General features: G+C 50.7%; 2 protein-coding genes across 7 annotated transcripts in view; one reads left to right on the forward strand and one right to left on the reverse strand.

The window, feature by feature from the left end:
• USP42 (ubiquitin specific peptidase 42) overlaps positions 1–1,400 on the forward strand; it is an 82,418-nt gene extending 81,018 nt beyond the window's left edge. For all 5 annotated transcript variants that reach the window (XM_063668083.1, XM_054496127.2, XM_063668084.1 and 2 more), the window contains one exon: positions 739–1,400. In XM_063668083.1, coding sequence (XP_063524153.1) covers positions 739–779 — 41 coding nt within the window. In that variant the 3' untranslated portion in view covers positions 780–1,400. The remainder of the gene's footprint in view (positions 1–738) is intronic.
• A 559-nt stretch (positions 1,401–1,959) lies between these two features.
• The window catches only part of CYTH3 (cytohesin 3), a 106,355-nt gene continuing 82,150 nt past the window's right edge, over positions 1,960–26,164 (reverse strand). For both annotated transcript variants that reach the window (XM_054496156.2, XM_063668099.1), the window contains exons 5-13: positions 18,017–18,135; positions 13,872–13,952; positions 11,391–11,503; positions 11,019–11,167; positions 10,719–10,830; positions 5,909–5,985; positions 5,721–5,792; positions 5,446–5,600; positions 1,960–5,189 (exon numbers count right to left, since the gene is read on the reverse strand). In XM_054496156.2, the coding sequence (XP_054352131.1) occupies positions 5,117–5,189; positions 5,446–5,600; positions 5,721–5,792; positions 5,909–5,985; positions 10,719–10,830; positions 11,019–11,167; positions 11,391–11,503; positions 13,872–13,952; positions 18,017–18,135 (951 nt within the window). In that variant the 3' untranslated portion in view covers positions 1,960–5,116. The remainder of the gene's footprint in view (positions 5,190–5,445; positions 5,601–5,720; positions 5,793–5,908; positions 5,986–10,718; positions 10,831–11,018; positions 11,168–11,390; positions 11,504–13,871; positions 13,953–18,016; positions 18,136–26,164) is intronic.

The following is a 26,164-nucleotide window of genomic DNA, read 5'->3' on the forward strand; positions in this document are numbered from 1 at the left end:
AAACATCTGGGAAGGGAGAGGCCCGGTCCCCAGCACAGGCACCTCACTCAGGAGAGCGGAGCCTTGCTCCCTCGCCCACCCCGTCCCGTGCTGCTGTCTGCGCCCCGAGGTAGCACTGAGCTGGAGCTAGCACCCACCCAGCAGCCACCATACAAAACCATAGGAAGGTGGCCCAGGGCCGGGCGGCAGATCACGACCTCGGAGCTGTGGGGCTTTGTTGGGTCACTTCACACAGCGGTCCTGGGAGTCACTGGTTTCATACCTGACCCTTGTGGAGCTAGAGGGGACAGTGAACCATTTTTCCCTTGAAAGGAAACTTTGTCCAAATGTGTCTGTCACATGTAGTCAGCAAGAGGAATTTAAAATGAATTTCCAAGTGAAGAGTCTGTGGATTAATTGGCCGTTAATTAACAGGCTTTATCAATGTGTCCTCAAGGGAGAGGCCCAACCCTAATTAAGGAGCTAAACTTCCTGAGTGAAGGGCTGTGAGGATGGAGGTGGAGGAGGCATCTGGGGCTGGTGGTGGCCGGGCCCAGCGGTGGCCGGGCCCAGCAGATGGCGCCTCCCTGGCTGAGCTGCCCGCACCACCAATTCCCTCATTTCCACTCAGGAAGGCAGTGATCTCCTCAAGGAAGAGCTTCCCCAGCCTTCGGGAGCAGCTGGCAGGGCGTCCGGGAATAAGCCCTACGCGCCGCTGCCTGCCTCCAACTCACTAACCCTGCGCCTCTTGTCTTTCAGATTCAACGCATTCAACAGAAGCCATCCCCAGCCCAGCTTAAATTATAAAGATAGACAATAACTCTGTTCCAATCTGCGTGGTGCTTCTTTAGTAAATACTGTACAGATTTTACCATGGAGAACTTTTTTTTTAGTTTTTACCTTTTCTTAATTACCCTTATTCCGAATGGACAAACACTTTCTACCACTGCTGACCATTGTAAAATACCGTGTATATAAATCCCATTGAAATAATGCCCTGGAATAGAACATCTCAAATGCTGCTTAATTACAGACTCAGGTCGATTACTTGTATTTCATGTAATGTTCCTCCAAGTTAGACATCTGGTGCAAGACCAACCGGGAGACCATGGAATTGTCAAAAGTACAAACTGACAGTGTGTATATTTAATTTAAAGACTTATTTAAAAACTCACAAGCTCTCACCTAGACTTTGGAGAGCAGTCTGTTTTCTGTAATGTCTGATACTAGAAACTAATTTGCTTATTTTAGTTGTATTCAAGATTTGAAGATGTATTTTATAGACAAGTTCTGTTTTTGAACTTTGTGGAACTGTTCCAATCAATTTCCCAGTTATGATGAGTATTTACATTATGAATGTATAACCCAGACATGATTTGTAAAGCCGACAGTATGTTTCTATTACACAACACTTTTTGATACAGCGTCTCTTGTCTTCACTGATACTGGAGTCTCCGTTGTCTGCTTGGTCCCTTCGAGTTTCTAGTTACAGACACAATCATACTGTGATTTTATTTTTAATATGGATATGCTATCAAACTGTGATACACTTATAATTCACTGGTCCTGCATCAGGAGATGGAGTGGGGAAAACTGTATTTAATACAGTTTGTATCTGAATAATCTGTATGGTTTATACAGTTTGTGTTGTTCAGAGATGTTTAAAGTTTGATCTTTGTTTTTTTAAAGATTAAAAAAGCACTTGCCCCACTGTAAATATACAGCATGTAAAATTTCTATAGTATATAAATGGCAGCAAATCACACACTTGGCGTCTTTTTACTGCTGTTTTCCCCATTTGCTTCCAGACTCCTTCCTGTCATCTGAATTCACTTTCTTAAAACCTTCAAGTAAGTGCGTGCTCCTGCTGAAGTCGGCACCTTCGGCCAGGCCATCCCACCTGGGACGGGCAAAGGAAAATTGGAGGGGTGTTTGCTGGACCCAACAATATCTGTTTCAAAGAACCAAGTCTTAGGCTTGTTTTAACAATACATGTGATTTTTATTTAGTGAACACAGTATTCGCAAGAGCTCTGACAGCCATCCACCCTCCAATCTTTCTGTTCACTGTACAACCAAGTATCAATAGAGGCTATTTCTTCATGCGAGCTGTGGGAGTATATACATTGAATAACAGACACTCTGGAAATCAACAGATGTACATTATTTACATATTACTATATTTACTGCAAATAGAAATATTTTCTAAGAAAAAAAAAGTCAATTTGTGGTTTCTGGTCTACCACAGACCTAACTTCTCAGCAAAGCACATCTATGTAGATATCTGCGTTTGTAACTTTAAAAATAGGCATTGTTTTCTATGAAGCACTAAGTGCTGCTCCATCTATAAATAGCTCCTATTTTCAGTTTGGTACCACATTAAACTGCCCCAAAATGTTCTGTGACCCCCAAAGACATTGCTGCTTATCTGGGTCCAGGGTCAGTACAATTAAATATGAACCAGGGCACCCAGCAAGACAGGCTGGAAGGGCTGTGGCAGCCGCCGCCTCCCCGTGAGGCTCCCCTCACTGCCTCCTGGCCTCTGTCTCTGGAAGAAAGTATCTTTGGCCAGAGTTGGGACTAACAATTCAAGCCCTGCGCTCAGACGTCAGGGCGGGGAGGAGGAGGATTGTGATTGTGACGGGGCCTGCCCAGGGTGAGGGACAAAAACAGATGTGTCCTGTTTCAGGGCCGTCCTGGTGGCGGCTGGCCCTGCACGGTCACTGACCCAGAGTTTTCTGGACCAGGCCTGCCTCAAGGATCAGCAGGCATGATGGCTGCACGGCCTTCATGCTAATACTGTCATAACACAGCCTGGAGCTAGGCGATTTCCTTTAACCACAAAGTACCTGGAGTCTAACTCAGCACCACAGCCTCTGCATGGCTCCCGGGTGCCCACCACCTGGTGAAGCTCATTCACAGACGACAGCAAAGGGGGAGCTTGATCATCTGGCGACTCCTTCCTGCTGCTTCTCCCAACACCCAAAACAGAAAGCTCTGCATCCCCAGGTCACACCTGGGTTGGTCAGAAGGAAACGGCTCGTCCGAGCACAACATGCTGACAGAGCTGGCTGTGGCCAGTCCTGGGTGCTGGGCAAGCCTGAGGGGTGGGCACCGCCGGAGCCGGCTGTCAGTGTGTGGTCTGGGCTGGGGGTCCAGGCAGCGTTTATTTTCATGGAAGACCGGAGGCCAGAGTTGCATATCTACCAGTCAGGCATTTCAAGAACGCTGACATGCCTTTCTCAGAACTAAAACTTCCAATTTGAGGTATCAGTAACAAAGCCTAAGAACTTGGGAATGAAAGTCTGATGCAGGACGGGGGCTTCCGGCCTCGGACCCCTCTGCAGTCTAGTGTGACTTAAAGCTACATCAAGGTCAGCCACAGGGAGGCGAAGGGCCCGCAGCCGCTCGGCCTCCACTTCAAGGCAATTCAAAGGAACAGTCTCCGCTGCTGAGAAGGAAACCTAGGTGCACACAGTCTGAGGTTTTGTCTCTGGCCTGGGCATTTTGCACAGGAGTACAGATGCCCTCCAGAGGGTGCAGATTCAAGGTATGTGTGCCTATGCAGGTGGGGCAGGAGGAGGAAGTCCATAGAGGAAAAGCCAGACACCAACCCAACAGCCCAGTGTGCGACAGGGTCCTGGGGATGCAAATCTCCCGACAGCAGCGTCTGCCATCGGCCCAGGTCGGCCCAAGCATGCAATGCCCCCGTCCAGTCCTGAGCCCTCTCTGTAGGTGGGGCCCAGATCCATCCTTCCTTGAGCGGAGCACTGGGCACCTCCTATCCTTACATCCACAGCAACCTCACAACCTCCCAGGCGGGCGTGGAGCTTGACCAGTTCCACCACCGGCGTCTATCTGGGTTCTCTACGTGCCGGGCCTCTGCACCCCAGGGCCTGTTCTTCCCTCCTCGTAGGGAGGGCACCTCTCTCAGGACATGGCGCGCTACATGGGGTGAGACTGTTTTTAGTTACTTCTGTGTCTATTCATTAAGAAATCTGGTCAAATTAGAAGGTCTGTAAAATAAGTGTTCATTTTGCCACAGGTTTTAAATAGCAATGAATATGGTCAAAAGCCAGTCTAACCCATGGATTCTGCCGACCTGTATGAAACGCTGCTGTATGTGTGCGTCTAAACAAAACATCACCAGTTTCACGTGGTTCGGCGTATGGACCATCTGTGTCCAGGGAAAAGGCTGTTGCCCAGGAGTTAGCAGTTACAGGCTAAACACCCCCAAACCATTAACTGTTATAATTTTAATGATTTGCTTAAAGTATTTGTGGGGCCAAAAAGCCTGGGTTGAAGGGAGGCCACATGGGAGTCACCCTGGAGCCCCCAAGTGCCATGGCCGTCCCTCCCCCAGCCCTCATCCCGAGCCCACCTGCTGCCCCTGGGGCTTGTCTGACAGCCCGATAGGGCAGGGCTGCACGCTGCCCCTGTGGCGCTGCCCCCAGCCCTCCCCTTGGGTGCTGCGTCTAGATGGATATTTTTTCAGTGCACAGTATATACTTGTGTCCAGGAGTTAACTTTATAGCTGCCATTCTAAAAATACTACTGTTAGAAAGTATCTGTTATAATTTCAGAATATAAAAAGGCATATAAAAGCTATAATCCTATATATCTGAGAAAAATTCTGAATAAAAAACTGGTAGCTTTTCCTTTCCTGTTTTGCTATAAAACAGTGGCTTTCTAGAACGGTTAACACTGCCCCGAGTGAATGCGTTTGGCGTGGTGTGAAATGAGGCTCCCGTCTGTGGAATCTGTCCCGTGTCTGCTGTGGAGAGAGCGGAAGCTGCTGTCCTGGCTTCTCCCCCTGGGGGCACTGGGATAGTCGCAGGAAGGAAATGCTTCTGGACACGCGCAGCCGACCACGACCCCAGCCACGGCACGAGGCGTCGAGGATCAGTCTGGGCCACGGTTTGCTCTGAAGCAGCAGCTTGCACTGCAGGGCGACCACCTCCCAGGACCCCAGCCACGGCACGAGGCCTTGGGGATGCCGCCTGGGCCACGGTATGCTCTGGAGAAGCAGCTTGCACCGCAGGGCGACTGCCTCCCTGCCACGCTTTCCGCGGAGGGGCCGCCCGTGGTGTCTTTCTGCTGGGGTTGGGTCTTTTACCTGGGTCTTTTAGCCAGGAAAGCTATTTTTTATTGGCAATCCTTCGTTTCCTTGTTGCCAACATGTCATAGAAGGGATCCCTGCTGATACTGGCTCTGGTGAAAAGAGGAAAACACACAGGTTAGGTCGTGAGTGACACACAGACCTCCCCTTTCCCACCAGCCCCAGAGGCTCCTCAGACAGGACCGCAGGCTCAGATCTGAACATCGGCTTTGGCAGCCCGGCCCTCTGGGGTTTCTGGAGACAGAAGGTCCACTCTTGCACACGGAAGCATCCATGTTCCAGGCCATCCCCCACCCTCCAACCGGCACGAGAAGACGGGCCCGGCCCCGCCCCCGAGGCCCCGCTCACTTGATGGATTTCATCCACTCCTCCTTCTCCTCCGGGCTCGGGGCTGAGATCCGGTACACCACATGGTTCCCCTCTACCACGCGGCCGTCGGCCTCCGTCTTACAGGCCTTGATGACCTGCCCTTTGTGGCTGGGATTGTAGAGCTCGAAACAGTTCTGGTGGAGAAAGAGAGAGGGGAGGCCGTCACAGGGGCTTGGGGCAGGGAATTCCCTGCAGGCAGTGAGGATGGCTCCCAGGTGGCTGGCAGGAGAGAAGGTTCAGGAGGAAGAGCTTACGGGTTTCCGGGGGTCCTCCACCTCCCTGATGCTGAGGTTTTCCAACGGGATGATTCCCCTGGGCTCCTTATCCTACAAGAGAAAAGTACACGGCAGGGCTCACTGTGGGTCACCAGCCTGAGGGTCCCTCGGCCCCAGGGCAGCTCCGGGACTGCTGGGAGGCGGCCAGGAGGCCTGGCCTTACTTACTGTTGTGTATTCAAAGTAATAGAGGCAGTTATCGGTCAGGATGAACCACCGGCGCTTCCAGGTCTTCACGCGCCCTCCTAGAAGCAGAAGGGCCCCGTGAGTCTGCGCTCCGTGCACAGGGAGCCCGCGGGTCCAAGAGGGGGCCCTGGACCTGCACAGACCACTGCATTTTCAGAAAGGCCACCAAGGCGCCAGGCTTGGGTTTAGGTGTCCTTCAGCGTTCCCACCGCAGGACCCCACATGCACCCACCCCGCCCACACCGGCGCCCCCTCCACGGCACCGAGGGGCCCCTTGATGACACGACCGCGCTACAATTCGCTTCCTGGGAGAGTTAGCGGGATGGATGGCGTCATTTCCCCACATGAGATGGCAGCGTGATGAAGTCAGGACTGCGCGACCGGCTCTGTCCAGGACCTGACCCCACCATGTCAGGTGGTTATCGCATTACAGAGGCCCTTGGGCAGCCCTGGGATCCATCAAAATCAATCACCCCTGGGCCCAGGGAATCGTGAGACTGAATTAATTTTGTAACAAGATCTGGAGCACACGTGCACACACGCATACCCCCATCTGTACCTGCCCTCCTCTCCCTAAGGGAAGGAAATCTCTGATCCTTAAACACCGAGCAGAGACAAACTGACTTCAGCGGCTATAGCCTTGCCGGTGTTTGTTTTTTAAATAATTCAAAGAAATACACACTGGTGGCAATGAACTCAAGTGCTCCCTGGGGTACTAGGCCCTCTCTGCCCCATGCCTCTCCAGCACTGCGGAGCTCACCCAGCTTTCTCTGTGACAGGCCGGCAGGGGAGTAGCCCTCCCTCCCTCAGTGGGGGCCAGCGCGGGCGCTGAGGCCTGGAGGCAAGATGGTGTGGAAGGGCTCTGCGGATGGATCACCAGGACACGGGGCTTCCCCTGTTGGGGCCTGGTTTGCAGAGACCCTGGGTGAGGAGGACGCAGCTGCAGGTGGGAGGAAGCCTGGCTCAGCGGTACTGGAGGCCGGAAGGGGTCTCTGCAGTCCCTCTGGGACCCTCTGGCCCCTGCCTCACTCAGCGCTGCCGTCCTTTGATGCCTAAGGCAGCCTGCAATGCTGTTGCTACCGCCAGCCTGGGACAGGAGCCCAGCCTCCAGCTGTTCCCTCCCCTCCCCACAGGCCCCAGTCTCATCAGGGTCCCACCAGCCCACCTGTTAAAGGGTCCGTCTAGACCCTGGTCTGGGCAAATCTGCCCCCCCCAAGCTCCCTGCTGCATCTCCCCAGCCCTCAGACTCTGCCCCCAACATCTCTCCTGAGCCCTGGCGGGGCTTCCACTCCCCGAGCCCCTGCAAGCTGCTCCGTCACTGGAACCCTCTGCCCCAACTGTGGTGCCGCCTCACTGGTCCCCTTTAAGACCCAGCCAGGCCCACAGCAAGGCCCAAAGTCCTTGTTGCCCTCGTGTCCCTGTCTCACCGCGGGCTCCATGCTCCGTGCAAGCCCTTGGCCTTCACCTTCCCTACCTCCACTGCAGCATACCAGGGAGGCCCAAGCCCACAGGGGAGGGCAGGAGACCCTGGGGACAACCTGCCTTGCCCCACAGTCCTCCAGTGAGCAGTGAGAGGCGTTCTATGTCCCCGAGACCCTAGGGACAGGAGGACAGTGCTGATTCCTTCCAGGCACTTGCTCCAGCTTGAGCTGCTGCGGCAGAATCAGCTGACAGCAACTCCACCACCCTGACATCCGTCACTGTCACGGTCACCTCTGCTTCCCTCCAGAGACTCCAGAGCAGGCCCCGCTCCAGCTGCACTGGTGCCAGCTGCCATCCCCCAAACAAAGGCCAGAGGCATCTTTTCAAAAACATGTGGCAATCATGCCCCTCCCGGCTTGAAGCCCCTCAAAGGGTCCCACTGCACTCGGCTTTAAACCCAACTCCTTGGGCGGCAGCAAGGGCCGCCCTTCCTGGCTCCCCAGCTGCGGCCTTTTTCCCTGCCCTGCTATCTGAGTCTCCAGTTCTTGGGGAGCTCATCCAGGAGCCCCCAGGCTGTGTGTTTCTGTCCAGCGCCTGCTCTCTTCCTCCACGCTCCCAGCATGGTGGACAGCAAAGGGCCTGTATGTTCCACTAGCCCACACACCTGGCCCCGCCTGGGAGGTGTCTGCCAGGCGGCCTCTCAGCTCCACCTTGGGTCCCCCGCTCACACCTGCCATGGACAGCCCCACCCCTGTCCAGTCCTCAGGACCAGGGGGTCGTTGCAGACCAGGACTGCAGGCCCAGGGTAGGGGTGATAACCTTGGTCTCAGAGCCCAGCAGGCTCTGCTCACACTTGTTTCTGGCCACACCACACAGCATTCCCGCCTGCAGACAAGAGCCTGGCTTCTGGAACCTGCAGATGGGAGCCCCTTTCTCTCTGCAAGTTTCTGTCTTCATTGCCGTTAGCAGGCAGGTGCGTGCGCGCACACACACGGGTCCACATGCACACACTTTCTGTATGACAGCTCGGACTGGACCACCTCCTATGATTTTTTTTTTTTTTTCTGGTGATGGATTCAAGACTCAAAGTCTTAAGTCACCAACAATCATAAGCCACGCCTGTGTACACAGCAGGGCTCCTACGCTCTGGCAAAGCATCCAGGCCTTTTTAAGACCACCTGTTCTAAAAGCAAATCTATGATAAGAATGTAACCAAGCCAGGCCGCACTCCCTGCTGAGCACACGCCTGGAAGCACATTCTAGATCCTGCACCCGTCTCGTCTGCCTCCAGCCAGGGCCCTGGCTCGCCAGCCTTTGGTCTTGAACTTTGTTTCTGAGAACACAGCGGACATACAGGGTGCCTGGCTGGGAGAGGACAAGGAAACCAGCCCCTAGAGCAGCAGAGCTCACCGGGCCGCCCACCACACTGAGGCCACGCCAGCTGCACCAGCCCCTCCAGGGCCCCTGCGCTTGGCACCCGGCGCCCAGCCAGCTCTTGGTTCCCGTGAGCACTGTGTGCACTCATTTCGTGGCCTGTTTATCTGCCCAACCAGAAAACAGGTTAGATAACACGAGCTCTGCTGTGCCTTCATTTCATTCACGCACTTACGTCTCTAGAGCCGACCTTTCCCTGGTGCCAGGGGCCACATTAGCTGCCAGGCAGGCTGACGGCATCACTGTCCCTCGAGGGGAAACTGGTGGGCAATGCAGGAACCAGAAGGGAGGCATCTAATCAAACGAACATCCCACTTATCACGGCCCCAGAGTGCCTGCTGGCATTTACAGTTACATTCCCCCCGCCCTCACTCTAGAACACTCGCACAATGTGATTTGAATCGGGTCTCTCAGGCACCTGAGCCCAAGACCATGGTGCTAGGTTTTCAGGCAAATATCTAGAACTCCCCTAAACCTCGGTATAGCCAGAAAAAAGTCAAAGAGCAATGGCCAAGGTCGAAGACCCTAATGGGAACGGCAGACCTGTGGGACTCACACCCTTTCCGCCAGCTGAGGAGGCCTGTGCCTGTCACACCGTGTCTCATCCTTCCTTGATAATTTTTATTTTTTTGAGACAAGGTCTCACTCTGTCACCGAGGTGGAAGTGCAGTGGCACAGTCATGGCTCATTGGATCCTCAACCTCCCGGGCTCAGGCGATCCTCCTGCCTCAGCCTCCCTAGTAGCTGGGACTACAGGCACACACCATCATGCTAGGCTAATTTTTTACTTTTTTGTAAAGATGGGGTTTCACTATATTGCCCAGGTGGTCTGAAGCTCCTGGCCTAAGCAATCCTCCCGCCTCAGCCTCCCAAAGCATTAGGATTACACACATGAGCCACTGCACCCGGCTGATAAAATTTTTAAAAAATCACCAGGATGCTCCACTCCAGGTCTCACGTGCTGCCTGGTGGCCGCCTGCTCTCAGAAAGGCTTGCGTGAACCCAGCCACTGCATCTCGCCCACTTCACTGTGGGCATAAGGCAACCATCCCCACCCCGCAGGCAAAAAAAACCCCTCAGCATCTCTAAAACTGCCCGTAAGTGCCCTAAATTGCTCCAAAGGCCTTTAGAGCGCTCCCGAAATCTCTCCATGCACTGCTGGGTTAGTATGGGGTGGAGGGTGACGCTGCAGGGACAGGGCTAGCTGTCTGCTTCTCTACTGCTGCAGACCCCTAGAGACACAGGGTGGGGGGCAAGCTGGTTCCCACACAGCATCCCCATGTGCTCCAGGTCCCAGCCACTCTCAGCCCCGCCCCCGGGGGTGGGTGTAGCATTCACCGCACCGCGCAAGGCGCAGCCCCAGCAAGTCCACACATGGATCGGATGAATGGCAGCCACACAGCGGAGCTCACACAGACCAACGTGGGGAGACCGAGAGGAATGAGCTGCTGAGGGAGCGGGAAGCCACTGGGTACCTACCTCCTAAAGCAGGACAAGCAGGGACAGCCCGTCACAGAACAGAAAGGTGGGAGCCACAGGCAGAAGGAAAACAACAAGAAGGCACATTTAAACCACGCGTCAAAAATCACAGCCACACCAAACCGAGAGAGGCACACAGGTTCTGTGGAGATAATGCGCTTGCTTCTCGTGCAGGAAGCTGCCCTGGCTGGCTCTGGATGCTAACTCAGCAGTTTTCTGGGACGGGCCGTGCAGCCTGGGCGTTACTCTCTGCCGCGGAGATGGCTCTGATGCCCCGGCTCAGAGAAGCAGCCGTGGCCGTGCAGCTACCGAGAGCGGGCTCTGGCTTAACCGCCTTTCTTTTTAACGTCTCTGCCTGCGGTGGGGGGCATTCCTACGACGAGCTTGGGAGGAACCCGAGGGGCTGCTGCCATGGGCAGAGGGGTCACGCCCGGGTCCCGCTGGGCCGGCGGCTCACCCAGCTTCAGGAGCCAGCCCTCGCGGTCGGGGTTGAAGAAGGTGTGGGTCAGGTCGTTCCCGTCGTCCTCCGGGATCTTAAATGGCTCGTTCTTAATGCTCTCATACAAATTCTGCAAGGAGGGAAAAACAGCAGCCAGTTCAGAGACTCAAACAGAGGAAAATGGCTGGCCGGGCAGAAAGCTCAGTGGGGCCAGGGTGGCAAGGAGGCTTGGGAGGCGTGTCTAGAGTCACGGGCGCTGCGGCCGCTCACAGCGAAGAGATCCTGCAGACAGCAGCGGCCGTGGGCCGGGGAGCTCACCCTCAGCAGCTCCTCAGGGAGGTCCCCGCCCTCGTTGATGCCGCGGTTCATGGCGATGAACCGTTCTGCCGTGGGCTTGTCGCGCACGTTGTGGTTGTGGAGGCTGGTGTTGAGCATGATGATGGCGAATGACAGCACGTAGCACGTGTCTGCAACGAGTCCGGGGTGCTGGGCTCAGCCAGAACCTCCAGTGGACAGTGGGACCCCACGTGCTGGGGTCCCGCCTGCAAGAGGTGCCCGGCCCACAGGTCGTCCTTGCTCAGGGAAGGCAGGTCCCCAGGAACACACGCTGGGCTGTGCCCACAGGGGCCGCCCCCTCCAGAGCCGGAGGCTGTGTCTGGCGAGGGGCCAGGCTGTGGGCTCTGCACTGACCTGTGGACTGGAAGACCCCGGGGTTGCACAGGCAGTAGCGAGAAGCGAAAGCCTCCATCATGCGATCAATCTTCTGCGCCTCCCCGGGCAGCCTGAAGCTCCATAAGAACTGCCTGTGGAGACACCAAAGCCGTGGGCGGCCGCATCAGAACCAACACGGCCTCACGGCCAAGGGCGGCTTCTGCCCAGCTCAGGAAGGACGTTTTCCTCCCGAGCCTGGCGTACAGCTCTGCCAGGGGCTTGGGGGTACAGAGACAGAAAGGAGAAGACCCAGGACAGTCTCCTTCCGTTCCATAACTCGAGACACACTTACTGATGGCTCATCTTTTTGTAACTACAACCGATTCAGCAGCGAGGCTGGTTGTCTCTGCTTAAAAAAGTAAATATCCAGGATCCTGGCACTTCTCTGTCCCCATTGCCACCATCTCCTGCTGCTGCCAGGTGATCACCAGAGCCCTGCCTGTCCCGAGCTGCCACCAGCCGGTCCTCACAGCATCAACAAGACCATGTCCTCCTTTCAGAACTCCCACACATAAGGCAGAGCCATAGTCCACAGGACGGTGTCCAAAGCCCCACCTACAGCACTGGGCGCTGCGTTCAGAAGCTGCTGCTGCTTTGCTGGGAAAACACACGCCTGCCTCAGAGACCAGGCCCAGCAGACACTCCCACCCTCAGGCATCCCCTCTGGCTGAGGTCTCCCTGGCTGCCCTGCCTGTAATTGCAACCTCCAGCCCAACAACCCACACCCCTCACCACCCCCCCCACCGCTCACTGCCTCCCTTCCTTGCTTTCCTCGGTGGCGTGGCACCGCCCCTGCTACCTCTCTGCCTTAGCCACCGTCTGGCTGCCCACTTGTGAGCCCCGGAGGCAGGGGCTGCAGTCCCCATGGCCAGCTGCAGCCTCCCGCACCAGCTATTCAGCAATGTCTGATGCTGCCGTGGATTTAGCACAAGGATCAGAACCGAGTTAGACCTCGACGCTCCAATTAAGTCTCTGGGCTTTTTAAAATACTGATCCCACCAACCATCGGGGGAGGATGCAGCCTGGCCCCGCGGGGCTCTTCTTCCTCTGCACGTCCCTCACACAGGGCAGCTTCCCAGGGTCCTTCCTCTGCTCTCTCTTCCCGAGATTCCAGCCACGTCTGGCCCCACTCTCTACCAGGCCCCTCCTTCTCCGCCAGGCCTGCACCAGCAGCCTTCAGACTCAATACGACCGCCCCCCTCCACCCCTCACTCCCTCTCTGCCCCACATTCACCAGCAGAGCATGCACCTGCCCGCTACCGTGGCCCCCTGCCCATCCCACAGCAGTGATGAGTCGAGCCAGCCCGCATGCCTCTGCCCCACACAGGCTTGCCATGGCCCTCAGGACAAAAGCTAACATCCTCAGAGCAGCTCCTCAGGCCACAGGACCTGCCTGCATTCCTGCCCACCCTGTACCTCCATCAGGCTCCCACGGCTGTGGGAGTTAATAGGAACCTCTCCGGCTCTGGCCAGAGACTGACGGACTGAAAGAAATGGACTCACAGCTGCAAGGACCGTGCCACACACCCCTCCCAGACTCACCAGGCCTGCACCCTTCTCTGGATGTACAGCTTCCAGAAACGGAATCTGATAAGCCTGAACTGCGGCTGCAGGATTCTTATATGTTGCTAACTCTCAGCGCACTGTTCGGCCCCAGGCTGCGCTGTGAGCACATCACGAGGGTCCCACAAAAACGCTGCCAACATTGCAGTCTGCAGTTGAGGTAAGGCCATGAGGAAACAGTCCATGTAAACAAGAACAAGGTATGAAGCAGAAGACTTGAGAAGATGACGAGGTGCAGCCTGATTTCTCAGTCCGAGGGCCGGCTGAGGCGGCTCCCACCAGAGGCCCTGCCTCCTCTCTCCCGGATGCTGCTGAGTGCTGGCTCAGGATCAAGGCCCAGAACAGATGAAGAGCCCACGCGACTCAGCCGGGGCACCAAGGAAGGAATCGAGACAACTTCCTGCTTGCAAAGCAGGAGGAAGAAAACGTGCAGGAAGGGCAGCTCAAGGGGGCATCCAGGGAGTGTGTCCCGGACACCAAAATGGCGAGAAGCCTACATCCTCTCCCGCACACTCAGGTATCCACACGTTTGGTGCTTTGGGTCAAATCTGGAAGGAAGTAACCCCATGGAGCACCAACGCCACGCCATACAGAGCTTGGGTAGAAGGCACTCAACTACCGCTGAACAGCATTACAAATAAAAGGAAACGGAATGGAAGGAGCACCAGCGGCCACAGTGAGGAAAGCGCGGCCCTTATCTTAAGCGTGTGCCCCAATTCCTGTCTAGGGCTGCTCAATGTCACACAGCATTAGCTGGATCATCCGGAACAGGAGCCAGCATCTGTGAGACTTGTGTGGCACCAAGTTACCTAGAGTCAATTCACCGCCACTGCTGCCCAGGCAGCGGTCCTCTGGCCTTCCCCATCCACTCTACACCCAGCAAATGATCATACTTACCTTAAGGCTTGTACAAGGTTGAGATCAGCAAACTCATGGAGTTCAACAAAGGCTTGAAGAACTTTAATATTAAATTCATCCCTGGGAAAAAAAGAAGTAAGTTTCAAACCTAATGTACATTATCCCAATCATTTTAAAAGATACGGTTTATTAATAATGTAGCTATGAACATTCATGCACAAGTTTTTGCACGGCCATACTTTAAAACATTTGTTTTTTTCTCACTATGTTACCCAGGCTGGTCTGGAACTCCTGGGCTCAAGTGGTCCTCCCACACCTCCCTGGGCCTCCCAAAGCGCTGGGATTACAGGCATGAGCAACCACACCTGGCCACATTTTTATTTCTATTGAGTAAATACCTAAGAGTGGAATTACTGGGTTCCATGTTAAAGTCTATGTTTTACATTTTGAGGAACTGCCAGACAGATTTCCAAAGTATCATTTTATATCCTTTTTTTTTTTTTCGAGCCAGAATTTCACTCTTGTGGCCCAGGCTGGAATGCAATGGCATGATGTCAACTCACCGAAATCTCTGCCTCCTGGGTTCGAAGCGATTCTCCTGCCTCAGCCTCCTAAGTAGCTGCGATTACAGGCATGCACCACCACGCCCGGCTAACTTTTGTATTTTTAGTAGAGATGGGGTTTCTCCATGTTGGTCAGGCTGGTCTCGAACTCCCGACCTCAGGTGATCCACCCACCTCAGCCTCCCAAAGTGCTGGGATTACAGGTGTGAGCCACCACGCCCACCTGCATCATTTTATATCTTATCAGCAATGAATAAGGGTTTGACTTCCCTGCAGCCTTGCTGGCATTTGTTATGGGTCTTTTTTATTACAGCCAGCCTAATGAGTGTGAAATGGTATCTCCTTATGGTTTTTTTTTTGTTTTCTTTTTTGAGACAGAGTCTCGCTCTGTCACCCAGGCTGGACTGCAGTGGCACAATCTTGGCTCACTGCAAGCTCCGCCTCCCAGGTTCACGCCATTCTCCTGCCTCAGCCTCCCGAGTAGCTGGGACTACAGGCACCCGCCACCATGCCCGGCTAATTTTTAGTAGAGATGGGGTTTCACCGTGTTAGTCAGGATTGTCTCGATCTCCTAACCTCGTGATCCACCTGCCTCGGCCTCCCAAAGTGCTGGGATTACAGGTGTGAGCCACCGTGCCCAGCCTCTCCTTGTGGTTTCAATCTGCATCTCCTTGATGATCAATTGAGCATTTTTTCCTGTGCTTATTGGCCACTTGTATAATGTCTATTCAGATCCTTTGCCAGTTTATAACTAAGTAATTTTTGTTATTTTTACTCTTATTTGGAAGAGTTCTTTATATATCTAGATAGAAGTCCTTAGGAGATTACAAGGACTGAATCAGTATGATAATTGGTCCTTATAATCTGCTAAGGACTTCTATCTAGATTATATAAAGACAAATATACGAAGATATTTGCAAGTCATACTGATTTACTTGTATTTTTTGTAGAGGCAGGGCTCACTATGTTACCCAGGATGGCCTGTGGGTTGTCTTTTTACCTTTTTTTCAGGCTAGTCAAGTGAAGCAGTGGGAGTGGGGAAGGAACCAAGGAATCTGTAACTGGTGATTAGCTGTAAAAACCACCATGCCCAGCCAGCCTTCACTTTCTTGATATCTTCTGAAGCACAGTATTCTGATGAAGTAGAGTCTACCTACTTTTACCCAGCACCATTTGTTGAAAAGGCTATTCTTTCCCCCACTGAAATTGTCTTGGTACCTGGTTGAAAAATTATTTGACATTAATGTGAGGGTTTATTTCTGGATTCTGAATGCTATTCCATCATTTATATATGTGTATCCTTATGCCAGTCTTACAATGTCTTGATTATACACTTTAGTCTTTTTTTTTTTTTTTTTTTTTGAGACAGAGTCTCACTCTGTTACCCAGGCTGGAGTCCAACAGCATGATTTTGACAAACTGCAACCTCTGCCTCCTGGGTTCAAGCAATTCTCCTGCCTCAGCCTCCTGAGTGGCTGGGATTATAGGCACCTGCCATCATGTCTGGCTAATTTTTGTATTTTTGTAGAGATGGGGGTTTCACCATGCTGGCCAGGCTGGTCTTGAACTCCTGACCTCAGGTGATCTACCCGCCTCAGCCTCCCAAAGTGCTGGGATTACAGAGTGAGCCACCATGCCTGGCCACTTTATTTTGTAATCAGGAAATGTGAGTTCTGCAACTTTGTTCTTTTTTAGACTGCTGTGGTTATTTTGGGTCCCTTGAATTTTCCATAGTAATTTTAGGATGTGCAACTTCTGCAAAAAAGTCAGCTGGGATTTCAATAAGAAGTACAATAAATCTGTAGATCAGTGTTGGAATATTGGCATCTTAGCAATAGTAAGCTCTCCAATCCATGAATATGGGATGCTTTTCCATTTATTTAGGTCTTTTCATTTTTTTCAACAATATTTTGTGGTTTTTGGAGTAAAAATGTTGCTTTTTGTTAAATTTATCCTAAGTATCTTATTCCTTTCAATGCTATTATAAATGGAGCTGTTTACTTAATATCTTTTTCAGTTTACTCATTGCTATTGGATAGAAATACAATTGAGGTTTTTTTTTTTTTTTTTTTTTTTTTTGAGCCAGAGTCTCACTCTGTCACCCAGGCTGGAGTGCAGTGGTGCCATCTTGGCTCACTGCAAGCTCTGCCTCCCAGGTTCACGTCATTCTCCTGCCTCAGCCTCTCGCATAGCTGAGAATACAGGCACCCGCCACCACACCCAGCCAATTTTTTGTGTTCTTAGTAGAGACGAGGTTTCACTGTGTTAGCCATGATGGTCTCAATCTGCTGACCTTGTGATCTGCCCGCCTCGGCTTCCCAAAGTGCTGGGATTACAGGCGTGAGCCTCCACGCCTGGCCAACTGAGTTTTGTATATTAATTGTACATCATGCAACCTTACTGAATGTATTACTTCTAATAGTTTTTAATGATTCCTTAGGATTTTCTATATATATGATTGTATCATCTGCAAACAGAATTTAATTTCTTCCTTTCCAATTTGGATGTCTTTATTTTCTTGTCTAACTGCCCTGGCAAGACGTGCCAGCACCGGGCTAAACAGCAGGGCTAAGGGCAGACATCCTTGTCTTGTTCTTGATCTTAGGGGGAAAGCAGTCTTCCATCATTAAGTATGATGTTAAAGTGGGGTTTTTTATAGGTACTCTCCATCATGTTGAGGAAGTTCCCTGCCTGTCTTAGCTTTTTAAGTGTTTTTATCGTGAAGGAGTTTTGAGTTCTGTCAAATGCTTTTCCTATATTTGTTGAGAAGATCATGTGGGTTTTGTCCTTTATGTGAATGATACATTACTTTAATTGACTTATATGTTGAACTAACGTTGCATGCATGCGGTAAGTCCCCCTTGGTGCAGAATCCTTTTTACATATTGCTGACCGTATATTACAGTCATAAGGATAAGGTCTGCCATTTTCTAGCGGTGTCTTTGGTTTGGGTATCAGGTAGTGCTGGCCTCAGAGAATGAGTTGGGAAGTATTCCACTTTCCACTTTCGATCAAATATATTTTTTTAAAAAGCTAAAAACCAAAACCACTCAACTTTAGGAACTATGGGCTTTTGTTTAAAAACACTTTCTTCTGGTCTTTGACAAAAGTCTGTTTGGCATACTCAGGGCATGTGCTGCCTCGGCAGTCCTGCCCTAACCTCTGCTAAGCCAGTCGCAGTCAGAAAGTAAATCTGACCTGCTGCTTTCCATTAAAAAAATTCGCCTTCCACCTTTATTCATACTGCAAGTAACAGGAGAAAGAAAACCACTGAGAAATCTGGCGTATTTCTGGGCAAAACAGAAGGCGATTAAGATGCTTTCCAAGCTAAGGAGAAAGGGGCAGCAGTACTGTCAGTTCTGTCACAGCTCCCGGAAAAACAGGATTCCAGAGGAGTCCCAGGATCCCAGGATACGGTAATGCCTCTCTCCTCCCATGGACACGGGAGAGGAACCGGTTGCACTGGGCTCACTTGGTATTGAGACGGGCATGTGGAAGCCCACAACCCGTGGCTATATCATGCCTTTAGGCTGTGATGGCCCCGAAAGTGGAGCGTAAGCCTAGGTCAAGCTGCAGTGCTGAGTGGCCCCAGGTAGGGCTTTGCATCCTCCTCTAACTCACCTTTCACCCAGGTAGTCCCCAATGACGGTCTTATTTAGGCCTTCTCCTTTATAAAGGAACTGGGCGACGTCTTCTGGGGAACTCTGTAGCAGGTCATTTTCTATTAGAAACTGAATTCCCTGAAGAACATTAGAAAGGAAGCACTGGTTAGGAGTGTCACTCAAACTCATTTTTCAAAGACAGAAATACACTTAGTGTCACGACTTTACTGGTATGGACACAGCAAAAATAATACCAGAGACACCCATACAACTGCACGATCTGATTTTCCCAAATCCATACAACATTTTATCCATCAAAGAAACGCACATTCATTCCTCCTGTCAGTTTAACAAGTTAAAAGACAGACAAATGGGTTATTGAACAAACCATTACAGGTGGTTATTAGAAATTATAAAGGCAGGAGTAACAGGAATATTAGATTTCCCAAGCTTAGGAAGATGGTGTACTCTGTGTCTGCGAGGAACACTTTGTAGGTGGCGGCCACTGCCGGTTGGACAACCTGGCCCCGCTCCCAGGGACGCAGCGAGCGGGTGGTGCTGGTCCCCGCTCCCTGCCACCCCCTTCACTAGAGAGGGAGTTTCCTGGCTGCCTTTGGCACTAGAAATGACCTTGTGACCCAGATCTGGCCTGGAGGGAAAGTTTTTGATTTCCTGGTAAAAAGGGGCCCATGAGCCAGCACTGCTCTTCCTCCTCCTTTCTGCCTTGAACACATATGTGATGACCAGAGCCACAGTGGCCATCTCACATGGGAAACCCTGAGATGGGCACAGGGACCGCCTTCTTGCCACTTGGGAGCCACCTACTGCTACGCAGCTGTGTGAGAAGATAAACCTCCCCTGTGTAAGATACATTTTGTTGGATTTTCTAATACCTGATACCAAAAACATATTATCTGACATGCCATGCCACCAAACCCATCCAGTCAAAGCTCATGCCCACTCTGAGGGCTGCAGCACAGCTGACAATCTCAAAGGCAACAGGCTGCCCCTGGCCTGAATCAGCTGAGCACTGTCTCATGAGAAGTCCCAGGAACCTATTAATAGAAATGTTTACCTCTAACACAGCCTTGCAGCCAGTTTCAAAATATGTGTTGGCAAGGGTGGCAAGGGAATAGGGAATTCAGAAATCAATTTGCCAGGAGGCCATTTCTACAAATTCAGAGAGGCTCCATCCAGCTAAGACTCTCAGTACCCTAAACCAGGGCTGCCTCATACCCTCACGGTCCATCCAGAGATTTCCTATTTTTTTTAAACACACGAACGTCCACAGCAGCCTTATTTCCAAAAGCTAAAAACAGTCAGTAAGAGAAGCGATCAGTACATTCTGGCATGATCACATGATGGAAGGCTCTACAGCCATGAGATGGAATGAACACTCACAAGAACGAATCTCACAGACATGATATGGAGCAAAAGACGACACGGAAGAGTATTTCAGTTCCATTCATAGAAGGTTTTAAAAAGGCAAAACTAACTTATGGTGATTAAGGACTGGTTACCTTGGGGAGTGAATTCCCTAGGATGAGGCACCAGAAAGGTGCCCTGTAATATTCTACAACTGCGGCTTGTTCTGGGTTGCAGTTATGTGAGTATATTAATTTATAAAGATTCTTCAAGCTGTACATTTAGAATTTGTGCACCATGTTTTAATGTTATTCTCAAAAAAATCAGTGAGTCTAGCAATCCTAAATCAATTCTCATATGTATCTGGTGAGAGTTTAAGTGGGTACACCCACAGGGGCACCATCTAAATTACAAGACACACACACCACACAACCACACACACACCACACACAACCACACACACACACCACACACACACACCACACACACACACACACACACACACACACACTGTAGCAATGCAGGTCTGGTCCTTCGAGAGGCCTAATGCAGCCCAAGTTCCCTGAAAACAGAGCCTAACGCAGGAAAGACAGTGCTGGGGCTTTGCTATTGGCTCTAAGTGAGGAAAACAAGTGAGGCCGGTGGAGAAGCCGGGTGAGGCCATCAGCTGCAGGTGGGAGGGGAGACAGGACACCCTCAGGGATCACTAGTTGTCCTGTCATCTCTGGGGCTACAAGGCTGGGGCCTGAGCTTGCATGGTGAAGGCCCCTGCCACTGTCAGCTGAAGCCCAGGGAACTGAATGGGCCTGGGCATGAGGCTCCCATGAATTCCTCTGGATGCTCAAGACCTGCCCTAAAATTCAGAACATGCAAAACACTGACATTTCTTGGAGAATGCTATCTGGCAGGTGACAAAGAGACAAGCAGAGGAGGAGGACACAGAAGCTTTGCGTTCAATCACACTTGTCCTGCGAGACAGAGAGGAGAAGGTGCAGAGAAGGCCACAAGACAGTGGAGGCAGAGACCACAGTGAGGTGCCCACAGCTGCGGAGACCAGGAGGGTGGCAGCCGCCAGGAGCGAGGCTGGAAGGGATTCTCCCTCAGAGTCTAAGCAGCAATCCTGCCCACACCCCGGATCTCAGACTTCTGGCCTCCTGAACTGAGCGAGAATAGATTTCTCTTGTTTTAAACCACCCAGTTGGTGGTCATTTGTCATGGCAGCCCTAGAATACTAATACACTAAGTAAATACTCATTAAAAAAAGGGAGTGTTCTAACATTATTAGAAAATTTTAATATTTTAAAATATCATTTAAAAGTCAAACAGCAGAAATGGGGGCGGTGGTACCATTTGACCCACTACACCTACTCTATCTTTTTCTGTTTCTCTTCTAGGTGTGGGTCTCAATCCGAAGCTGGATTTTATATTTTTTTATTACTACCCAAGTGTCTGTCTTGTCATTAATTTAGCCCGATCAAATCTATGGTGAGCACTGATTGGTTAGCACTTACTCCTGACCCCTTATTTGGTGCTTTCTATTTCAAAGACCTTTCCAGCTTTGTGTTGAATTGATCAAACTTTCTTTATCCAATGTTTGTTAATAATTTTAAAATCCTATTTCTCTTCAGTGATTACCCTTAAAATTTTGACTAGTATTTAAACTTATTTTTATCTATCAACATCTAGAAAACCTTAGCTGTTACTTCCTTCCTTCCTTTCCCCCTTGCTACTTAAATACTGACATAAATTTGGACTTAAAAAAAAAATCTTTTAAACAATAAATTTCTCACTTTGACATTAAAAGTTTTGCTTGTTTCTTTGCATGCCTTTCCTTTTTTATCCTATGTAGTCATTTCTTATTTTGAGGTGTCGTGCTCCAATTACACAATTCCTAGAGATCAGAGAAGCCCTTGTGTGTCTGAACATGTCTTTCCTCACCTTCTCTTGTGAGTGACAGGACAGACAGAATTGGGGGTTTTAAATCATGTTTCTTTAGGCTTTGGCAGGCACTGCTCCCCTCCTGTCTTTGATCCAGCATCCCTGACAAGCTTGCTGTGCTCCTCATTTCTTCTTAGGTAATCTGATCTTTCCTTCCTGGAAAATTTAATGAATTCCTCTATCTATGAGTTTTACAACATTTCACTTGACACACCTATGTGCATAAGTCTTTTCAATTTTTATCCTGCTTGGCATTTGGTGGGGCCTTTGAATCTAAGGATTTTTCTTAGTTCTAAAATATTCCAAGATTTCTTTGAAATATTTCCTCTCCTCCATTTTCCATTCTCTCCTTCTGAGACTTCTATTACACGAAATTTGGGCTGCTGGACCCACCTTGCATGTTTTCTTGTAGGTCTCTGCAAAACTGAATAAAGAATTCTTAAACTCTCTTCTAGCACACGTCCACTCTTCAGCCACGTCTTCTCCATATGCTCAAGTGATGATGTGACAGACACTCCTAGTTTTCATTTCCAAGGTTCTTTTTCACACTCCCCCATTTTTGTATCATGGATAAGAAACATCCTATCATATCTCTTTGATGATATTTATAATACAGACAAATACCCTACTATAAAAAGTTTCCTCCTATTGTTTTTTTGCTTCTTCTGTTTTTATTTTGTTTTGTTTTTTTGAGACAGAGTTTCGCTCTTATCACCCAGGCTGGAGTGCATTAGTGCAATCTAGGCTCATTGCAACCTCCACCTCCCGGGTTCAAGTGATTCTCCTGCCTCAGCCTCCCGAGTAGCTGAGATTACAGGTGCCTGCTACCATACCCAGCTAATTTTTTTCTATTTTTAGTAGAGATGGGGTTTCACCATGTTAGCCAAGCTGGTCTTGAACTTCTAACCTCAGGCAATCCACCCACCCCGGCCTCCCAAAGTGCTGGGATTACAGGCGTGAGCCACTGCACCCAGCCTCCTGCTTCTAAGAGACAGGGTCTCGTTCTGTTGCCCAGGCTAGAGTGCAGTGGTGTAATCACAGCTCACCGCAGCCTCAAACCCCTGGGCTCAAGCGATCCTTCTGCCTTAGCCTCCCAGTAGTTGGACTACAGGCACATGCCACCACATCTGGCTTGATAAAGGATTTAAGAGACAAAGTCTTACTGTCACCCAGGCTAGAATGCAGTGGTGCGATCACATTTCATTGTAGCCTCAAACTCCTGGGCTCAAGTGATTCTCCCACCTTAGCCTCTCAAGTAGCTGGGACTACAGGTGCATACCACCATGCCTGGCTGATTTTTTAAAAAAACTGTAGAGATGAGGGTCTCGCTATGTTAGGCTGGTTTTGAACTCCTGAGCTCAAGCGATCCTCCCACCTAGACCTTCCAAGACGTCGGGATTACAGGCATGAGCCGCCCTCCCCGCCTCTATTGTTTCCTCCAGCCTTAGTTCTTCTGTTTGTCGGGTTTCGTGTCTCTTTCATGGTGCTGGTTTCCTCAGACACTTGGTGGTGCTTGGTGGGTGTTCGTCTTTGTATGTTAGGATCACTGTTGGCCTAACAGAATGCTACTTGCTTCTGGTTTTTGCTGCAGCTGCCTCCAGTGATCTGGCAGAGGAGCAGGTCAGGCAGCCAATGGCTGGTCTCTGGGAGTGGGTATTTCTCCTTGTTGGTGCTGCCACCCACCGAGGACACTGCCTGTTTTCACGGACTAAGTGCTCCCTCTTGCTTTTCCCACCTGGAGACACAATCACTGCTAGACACAAGGTCAGGAAAGGGTGACCAGTCTCGACGTCCCTCCCACAGTCCTGTTCCCCGAATGTACCTCCTGTGCGCTCGGGGATCTCTGAAGCTGCTCTTGCCGCCCCCGGCAGTTCTTTCTTGTATGTGCTGTGGGTACTGTTTCCTTCTTCAGCTGATCCTATTTATCTTCTTCCAGGGATTTCTCAACTTCTAGCCCACTGAGTGGACCCCTGCTTGTCATATAGATTTATGTACTTTATTTAAGGCATTTCTAGGAAATCAGGAATAAAAGAGAGGCTGCAGAGCGTTTTCAGCCTTGATCTAATCAAACCTTCCCTCTTACTCATTGATGAACTCAAGTACTACTTCTAGAAATAATGCACCTGAACAAACCAAAGCTCCCTGTTTAAAGTGTCATCACTCTGAGGCTTAGAAAACACCATCCTAGCCGGAAGGAATTTATTTACTCTGACAATGTCTTCATGCTTCACAATGTTACAGGTTTAATAGGGGCATGGGAGGTAGATACAATTTTGAGTTGTGTCTGAAGCATGTGAGATCATCCATTGCAGCTGTGAATGAAACGTCCGTGTCCCCCCAACAATTCGTATGTTGAGCCCAAACCCCCAGTGTGATGGTATCTGGAGACGGGGTCTTTTGGAGGTAATCAGTGTTACATGAGGTCCTGGCTGGGGTCCTGGTCTGATGGGATTTGTGCCCTTATAAGAACATCACCCTAGAGTAAGTTCTCCTTACTCCCCAGCATGTGAGGATACAGCAAGAAGGCGGCTACTAGCAAGCCAGGAAGAGAGCCCTCACCAGACACCAATCATGCTGGCACCCTCATCTCAGACCTCCAGCCTCCAGAACTGTAAGAAAGTACATTTCCATTGTTTAAGCAACCCCCTGTGGCCTTTTTTTTTTTTTTTTTTTTTTTTTGAGATGGAGTCTCGCTCTGTCGCCCAGGCTGGAGTGCAGTGGCGCAATCTCAGCTCACTGCAAGCTCCACCTCCCGGGTTCACGCCATTCTCCTGCCTCAGCCTCCCGAGTAGCTGGGACTACAGGCGCCCGTCACCACGCCCGGCAAATTTTTCATATTTTTAGTAGAGATGGGGTTTCACTGTGTTAGCCAGGATGGTCTCGATCTCCTGACCTTGTGATCCGCCCGCCTCAGCCTCCCAAAGTGCTGGGATTACGGGCGTGAGCCACCGCACCTGGCCCCCTCTGTGGTATTGTGTTAGGAAGGCTCAAGCAGACTGAGAAGTGCTATATTCAAGTCTACAAAACTTGTAGTTTTGTTGGCCCTTATTATAAATCTGACACACGGTATATATAAAACAGGAAGACAGTCAAGAGCCTGACAGACAGGGCTTCATAGGCATGAAGAAAAGTTTACACTCATGAAGCTGAAACCTGATGCACAGTAGTGGCATCACTTTATTTATTTACTTATTTTGTGAGACAGTCTCTTACTCTTGTCGCCCAGACTGGAGTGCAGTGATGCAATCTCAGCTCACTGCAACCTGACTCCCAGGTTCAAGCGATTCTCGTGCCTCAGCCTCCCGAGTAGCTGGGACTACAGGCACCCACCACCATGCCCGGCTAATTTTGTATTTTTAGTAGAGATGCGGTTTCACCATGTTGGCCAGGCTGGTCTCAAACTCCTGACCTCAGGTGATCCGCCCAGCTGGGCCTCCTAAAGTGCTGGGATTATACGCGTAAGCCACCACACCAGGCCTCAGTAGCATCCCTTTAAAAAATAGGTATTTATTTGTATGTATTTCATGAGATTAGAATTTATCCATGAACTTATTGGTGTGCTGCCCTGTGCTGCACCACTTGGGTCCCCTTAAAATATAAGGTCCAGTTCTGAGTACATCCACTTTCATAAAGAATCCTGAGATGCTTCCAATGCTTATTAAATCTGCGGATAAATCTAACTCCACAGTTCCAACTCCTTAAAGAAAAGCTGTTACCCAAAATATCAAATCATTTCCAAATTCACAAAATTGACAATTTTCATTCCATCTTGGGGATGATTTATGCCCCATAAGCAGAGAACTAGAAAGCAACAGGAAAGTTTTCACAGTGGCTAGAGTGTATGTGTTAAACAAAAACCCTCCTCTGGGTGCAGATGTGCTGGGCCTTAAGAAAATCCAGACATGGCCTGGCGCGGTTGGCTCATGCCTGTAATCCCAGCACTTTTGGGAGGCCGAGGTGGGCGGATCACCTGAGGTCAGGAGACCAGCCTGGCCAACGTGGTGAAATTTGACCAGGTGCAGTAGGCTCATGCCTGTAATCCCAGCACTTTGGGAGGCCAAGGTGGGCAGATCACAAGGTCAGGAGACCGAGATCATCCTGGCTAACACAGTGAAACCCTGTCTCTACTAAAAAAAATACAAAAAATTAGCCGGGCGTGGTGGCCAGCACCTGTAGTCCCAGCTACTCGGGAGGCTGAGGCAGGAGAATGGTGTGAACCCGGGAGGTGGAGCTTGCGGTGGGCCAAGATCGCGCCACTGCACTCCAGCCTGGGCAACAGAGTGAGACTCTGTCTCAAAAAAAAAAAATTATCTGGGCGCAGTGGCGCATACCTGCAGTCCCAGACCTGCAAACCATGAGCAGGAAATAAGGACATGCACTTCTGTAAATATCACCTGCAACTGCACCTGCACTTATGTGAGTTTACAGATCTTAGACCTTGTACAATGGAATTCTGCAATCAGATATTTATCGAATGAACAAATAATTAACTAATTAGCACAGAGGCTCAATGCCAGAAAAGCAAGGGGAACGTTAGAAGTACAGACCGACTGGGCCAGGCGCGGTGGCTCACGCCCGTAATCCCAGAACTTTGGGAGGCCGAGGCGGGCAGATCATGAGGTCAAGAGATCAAGACCAGCCTGGCTAACACAGGAAACCCCATCTCTACTAAAAATACAAAAAACTAGCCGGGCATGATGGCGGGCGCCTGTAGTCTCAGCTACTCAGGAGGTTGAGGCAGGAGAATGGCATGAACCCGGGAGGCGGAGCTTGCAGTGAGCCCAGATCGTGCCACTGTACTCCAGCCTGGGCGACAGAGCAAGACTCCGTCTCAAAAAAAAAAAAAAAGTGCAGACCGACTGAA

Source organism: Pongo pygmaeus, chromosome 6 (assembly GCF_028885625.2).
Source record: "Pongo pygmaeus isolate AG05252 chromosome 6, NHGRI_mPonPyg2-v2.0_pri, whole genome shotgun sequence".
Taxonomy (NCBI): domain Eukaryota; kingdom Metazoa; phylum Chordata; class Mammalia; order Primates; family Hominidae; genus Pongo; species Pongo pygmaeus.